This window comes from Etheostoma cragini, chromosome 20 (assembly GCF_013103735.1).
Source record: "Etheostoma cragini isolate CJK2018 chromosome 20, CSU_Ecrag_1.0, whole genome shotgun sequence".
NCBI lineage: Eukaryota > Metazoa > Chordata > Actinopteri > Perciformes > Percidae > Etheostoma > Etheostoma cragini.
Genome location: NC_048426.1, coordinates 11704106 through 11710888, shown reverse-complemented (window position 1 = coordinate 11710888; position 6783 = coordinate 11704106). Strand labels below are relative to the sequence as shown.

Genomic DNA, 6783 nt, shown 5'->3' with positions numbered 1-6783 from the left:
TTTTAATTTGCGTAAAAGATCCGTGTGCCATTCTTGCAATGTCTACCAATTTCTGCAATTCATCAAGCGTCAGTCAACTGTGCCATGCGCGCGGCGCGATACGCGAGTCTTGGCGAGCTGCGGCTCCCATTGATAAAAATCCTCGTCTGAGAGACAGGGCTGCATTTAACGTCACCCAGATATGCATGCGCTTCTACAGGACAGTATGCAGTAGGTCTTGAGCAAACTGCTGCACAACCACACCACAAGGGCACAACCGTGATGATTAGTTGCAACGGGCGTTATTTAAAAAAAAAATATTTTTATGAAAACCGTACCTGCATTTTGTCTGATGTAAACACCTCGGTGTCTACTTCGCAGGCGATGATGGTCACCATCTCCAGTTTCATATTTATCGATGGCATTCCCTTTTGTGGTTGGGGGAAAAAACCCGAAACGGAGTAAAAGTCTTTCTCCCTCCTCTCTAGCAGTACGTCGAAATAATATTTTCGGGTTTTGCCCGCAAAGAATTGAGGGTTAAGTCCAGCGGACTGTTGTAGGCGGTTTTCTCAGTTGAAAGAGTTGCTGCTGGACTCCTCACTGCACTGACGCGCTGCCGAGTGATGCTGCACCAGTCGCACAATCTCTCTCTCTCTCTCTCTCTCGCTCGCTTTCTCTCCCCTCTGGCTCCACATTGACGTCATTACCATCTCACGTTCGTCGTGTTTTACGCCACTTCAGCGCTTGACGAAGCGTACAGGGGGCACTGCAGAATTCACGGTCCGGTTTATTCCGCCTTTTCTTGTATTTGCGTCTATTCTTTATGTTCGCCGAGCTGCTGGAGCAAATAATTTGTCATAACCGTTTTGAAAAAAATCACTTCATCACCCAAACTGTACATCAAGTTCTATAATGACCAGTGTCACCATGACAAGCCCTCTGCATTTCAATAGAGAGCCTGTTCTAGTCCTGGAGTGATGCTGTGGATATATTACCAGGAACATCTAGGCTATTTAATACAGTTTTCCAAGTATTATGTAAAAGCAAATATGTGTCAAGAGAAGTGTGGAGGCAATTTTGTGGGCCTTGTTTGTAGTGATACATGGACAAAATAATACACACAATAATGCAAAGGTACAGGCCTATAGTTTCAAGAATCATCATCACTGTATATCCAACAGAGTCACATCACAAACTGAACATTAAGGTCATATCAACCAATACACACTACAAGGTCATATCTATGTAAGGCTGCAACTAAAGAGTATTCTTATCAAGTCATCCGTCAATTACTTGTTCAACTACTCAGTTAATTGTTCAGACCATTAACTAAACTCACAAATACAAATCACAAAGAATCCAAGGTGACTTAAATACACTATACGTCATACTTACAGTCCAAAATGACAAAGATATTCAGTTTACAAAAATATAAAACAACGGAAGCAAATCTTCAAGTTTGAGAAACTGAAAATTGTTTCATATTTGTACTTAATAAATAACAAACAATTGATTAGCAAAGTATGTAAGAGCGACATACTGTATGTTGTTTATGGTCAAAATCCTCTTTGTGTCTGAAGACTCCCTTGGACCCCAGAGGGATTATTAAGTACGGGTATCGGTACTCGGTATCTGCAAGTACCAAAATGTGAGTACTTGTACTTGATTCAAAAAAAGTGGTATCTGTGTATAACATACAGTATATATGTTTACACACACTAATAACAATCATACTTATTTGCAGCTGTATCATACAAATAAATAGTTAAAAAATCATACATTGTGATTTCTGGATTTTTTTTTTTTTTTAGATTATGTCTGTCACAGTGGACAGTGGAGCGCATCTACAATGACAATTTCCGAACCCTCCATGATTTCTAAGTGGGAGAACTTGCAATATAGCAGGGTGTTCAAATAATTATTTTCCTGGGGGAGTGCAAGTAGACGTTGCTTTGTATTAGGAGTCACAAGCAAAAAAGGTTGGAAACCACTGCATTACACTATGCAGGTGTTCTTGTAATTGTGTCCATCACTCACGCGCCAGCAACATTACAAGCAGCACGGAAGATTCCCAGCTATAGTTTAGTTATACTTGATGATTTGATGCACTATACAAATGTCTGTCTCGACGTGCTGTAGTGAGGTTTTGTGTTTCTGCAGAACAGGAACTTGCTGAAAACCAGTTCTTTAACTGAGTCAGGCCCGTGTGCATTGTATTGTAATGTTACTTTTTGACTTTCCTGTATAATAAACATGAAAGGAAAATGAAATACTATCCTTGCAATAAAAGTGTAATAATATAAAAGCTGTTTTACTACATATACCATAAAATAAGGTTTTGAATAAATCATGGGCTCAAATTACTGGTTCACTGACAGACATCGACAGCACTGTGTGTCCAAAAATACAATGCTAAGTGAAGGCATCTGATGGTACTGCATTTCTTTTGTCTTCCTGTCAGAGCATAATTACCTATCCATTCCTGTCAGCTGTATGCTCCGGAGTTAGTGCTGCCTTCAGTTGACATGGTATGTGGCTTCATGGGCCTAAGAATACCAGACAAACAACATGATTAAATGGCAGTCACGCTGTGTTCAGTGGCAAAGCTGTTGTCTCCCTACATGCTGTTAACAGAACATTTTTTATACATCTATTTTGGACATTAGTGTCTTCAAGGAAGATGCCTTGTAGATCCTGGAAATAGTCAGATATTAAAACTTTGTGAGCTGTACTGTACTTTTAGTGCTGACCTGTTGATTGGAGATTAACTCTACCATGGCTCTTTTGTGATATACCCATTGGGGATCAAATAAAAAGTATAACATTTAAAAAAAACTAATTAAAATGTATCCGTCACAATAAAGCAGCCGATGAAGCGACTGTACCAATGCAGCCACAGCTCCTTTTTCTCTTAATTATGATGATACAGTGCAAGTTTCCACTTCAGCTGAAGACCAATCATTAAGTAAATCCCACAGACAGTCTTTTTTTCCCCCATCACTCAGACCATCTTTCTCCCTTCCTCCGTTTCATAATAATAATTTCCCGGCTGGCCGAGACAGCTAAGTCCCCTATAAGCCATTAATAATAAGGCTGTAGGCGGTGAGGGCTATTTATGTCTGTGTGTGTCAGGCATTGTCTACTCTATGCAGACAGAGAACATGAGTGAGATATATGCGAGGATGACTGTGACATTCCTTCACCAGGCAGCATCAGTCAGTCACCCAGTCTGGAACAATCCGCCTCTAAACCCCACATATCAGACACCGTAACGTGTTGTGCCTGGGCCTGAACTGCATCGTCAGCTGCTTCATCTGCTTGGAGTGACTTTGTCATATTCTTTACATTCACGGTAATAAGATTCCTTGATCCCTAGTAACCAGGCGGACCGCAGTTGTCATGGGATATGTGGAAAGATTGTGGTAATGCTTAGCGAATACAAAATATATATAAAAAATAAATTGTGATGTTGAATGATTGTCTTTGAGCTGATCTAAGAGGGCTGTGAAGGTATGTCTGAACAAAAAAAAAAAAACACTGTATAGCACTTGCCACTGACATACAGTACAGGGCACTGGATGTGTATTTAAATGTATTCAGTCATCAAAGCATTTCTCTGATCGCTCTTGTCACTGATGATAAGCAGGATGGATCGCTGGGAATGATGGAGCACTTTTCTCCCTCTCTGGCCTCATTCCGCGGCTATTCTGATATGTCATTCTCTTCTCCTCATTCACAATTCACTCTCTTAGATCTCACAGTCAGGATGCCCCTAACAAAACTTAAGACAATTTGGAAAATATATTTTCTATCCATTTCTAATAAGAAAAGTCAGTGCTCATTTCTTACAAAAGACAGATGAACATCACCTTTCAAATGCTGCCACCTTATAAGACCGGATAATAACAGTATCAGTCGGTGTTTTACTTTACTGTCAACAATTATTGTCATACTCTTCCTTCAAGGATAATACAGATGTTTCAGCTATACACTCTAGCGATATTTGGAGGGATGGAGTGAAAGCCACCATCAAGTTGCCTATTCGTATTGATTTAAAGTTTGTTGCCTCATGCACATAAAACTACAATGGAGATGGTTAGTTTAAGAAAATGGAAATCGTCGCTCTTTGACCTTAACTTTCATCATCTGCATGTGAAAAAATAAATGAATAGAATGCACATGCAGCATACAGTTATTTGAATAGTAGAAATCCATGTATTGCAGAGTCTCTAATGTGCATGATGCACTTTATAAGAGATGAGAAGAAAAGGAGGCAACAGCAGATATGCTCAAAGGGTGAGATGCTGTGTCTCAGACAGAATTTGTATTCTGAAGTGGAGCTCTGTAGACGACAGTTGATTGTGGTGGGCTGATATACGCATGCTCATACTAGACACAAGTATGTCACTGGACAAACCAAACAATGCAACACAAACACAAGGACAGATAAGAAATCTGTGTATTAAAACTGAACACACACACACACACACACACACAAACACACCTTGATCCAGCACCTACTATTACTGTATTTGCAGGAAAGAAGAAATGCACAAAAATATATCTGATGTTACAGTTCTCACAGACAGATCAGTGAAATGAGATATGTGTGTGTGTGTGTGTGTGTATGTGTCTGTGTGTGATGTGAGAGTAGAAGAATGGATGGAATGACAGTATAAAACCATCTCTGGAGCGTGGCCACTGCAGGCATGCAGATAGGCTGCGGATGCACTATCCCTGTATCCTTTTTGATATTCAACCTCTTGTTACACCGGGCAACCTCTCTTGGCCCAGTCAAACCAAACCCTGGTGCCAGCGCCAATGCAGCTGTTGTAATCTAGGCCAAGCTATTTTTAAAGCAAGCAGCCAAGTACAAGCACAGAGAGCCAGGGGGAGACAGAGGGATACCAGGATAAAATAGTGTCTACAGGGCAGAGAGACAGATCTACAGAGTGTAGGTAAGAAAGAGCAGGAGAGAACAGAGAAGCCCAGGGAGGCAGGATGGCATAGAGGGAAGAAAAGTAGTGAGAGGGAAAGTGAAAATAGAAAGAGATACAGAAAGAGAGAGCTTCTGTCAGATGCAAAGGACAGCGTTTATAAGTGAGGAGCAGACACCAGCCATTAAATGCAAATAACAAATAGTAGCCTCGCTCAACACTCCTTCAAAGCACAAAATGTGTTTTATCTGGTGGTTTGAATTCTGCAGACGAGCTGACAGGATGAAATGTGAGGGAGGGAGTGTGGCTGCTGCAGCGTTAAGTGATTTGGAAGATTTGTTTTTTTTTAGGACAGATACGTTTTACACGACTACTGGCAATCAAGCTTTAAGTAACAGTGCTTGACGACTCCCAGAGGCCAACCCTGCCTGCAACTCTTTTCTCCTAATTAGAAAAAATGAGACTGTCATCATGGGAAATGGGTACATGCAACCTTACAAGTAGGACGTTGAATATTCCTGAACGTCTTTGCTCTTTTCACTGGTTTAAAGTGGTTGGGGCTCAGGTGGAAAAGGGTGATGTCATCTACTTTAGAGCACAAACCAGGATTTATCAACATTTTGAATTCCAATCTGATGACAGCTGTTGGTTGTTAGCTTATGTTGGCAGTCCTCCGTCAGTCCCTCTATGCCATCCTGCCTCCGTCAGTCAAATCTGACCTCCCAGTCCTAATAAAGGAGATTAGCTGTTTAGCCTTTTAGTGTTTAACGCTTAATAAATAATACCTAATCTTTTTTCCAAACTTTGAATATGAGGGTGGTGATGGTGCAGCAGATATAACACATGCCTTTGGTGTGAGAGACCTGGTTTTGATTTCCACTGAGAACATCAACCAATGTGTCCCTGAGCAAGACACTAAACCCATAGTTTCTCCAGAGGTGTGTGACATGTGACGTATATCATTTGTAAGTTGCTTTGGAAAAAAGCGTCGGCAAAATTCAATTTTATTTATGCCATCAATTCCTAACTCATTATCTCAAGACACTCTACAGAAAGAGTAGGTATAGAACACAGTCTATAATTTACAAGGACCCAACAATTCAAGTAATTACCACATAAATGAAGTGTAATGTAATATATAATACATTAGAGAGAATTACTTTAACTATGGGTTTACATACTATATCCCGACTGCGGTAAGTAGTTGCCATGTGAATTAAAGCATGTTGAACTTCTGTACTCTGATGAGAACACAGAGGTATGCGCATCGTAGAAATTCTGATGTAAGTATTTAAAGTAATTTCATGTTCTTTTTTATACAAATATAAATGTATATGTTTTGGAATAGCGATGCACCGACCTATACAAAAACTCAATGTATTGGCAGATATAAGGGGATAATGTTCTTATCAGTTTGATACTGATCCACTGTTATGGCTAAAACAATTAGTCAATGAATCGATTAGCTTATAGACAGAACAATAATTCTAAACAGTTTTGATAATCAAATAAAGGAAAATTACCAAACATTTTGGGTTCTAACTTCTCAAATGTGAAGCTCTGTTACACTTTTTCTGTTTTAATGACAATATAAATTTAATATCTGTTGATAAGGCAAAATAACATCTATTTGAAGATGTGAACTCAGCTGTAGGATAACAGTGATAAGCATGTTTAACTGGTCAAGCTTTAGAAAAAGTTCACTTTATACAAAAATAATAAACCCTAAAGACCTACTGATATGTGAGTAAGTAAGATGGCCATTCCATAATTATTTGTTCAATGGTGTTTAAATGTACAGTGGGTACGGAAAGTATTCAGACCCCTTTAAATTTTTCACTCTTTGTTTCATTGCAGCCTTTTTCCA

At 39.6% G+C, this 6783-nt stretch overlaps 1 protein-coding gene across 3 annotated transcripts in view; it reads right to left on the bottom strand.

Annotated features, from left to right (window-relative positions):
* rcan3 (regulator of calcineurin 3) overlaps positions 1-6783 on the bottom strand; it is a 36834-nt gene that overhangs the window by 21340 nt on the left and 8711 nt on the right. Inside the window, exon 1 of one of the 3 annotated variants that reach the window (XM_034858358.1) lies at positions 318-544. The exons of the other annotated variants lie outside the window; for them this stretch is intronic. Within the exon in view, the coding sequence (XP_034714249.1) occupies positions 318-404 (87 nt within the window). The 5' untranslated portion in view covers positions 405-544. Of the gene's footprint in view, positions 1-317; positions 545-6783 lie in introns of those variants that run through there. 3 annotated transcript variants of the gene reach the window in all.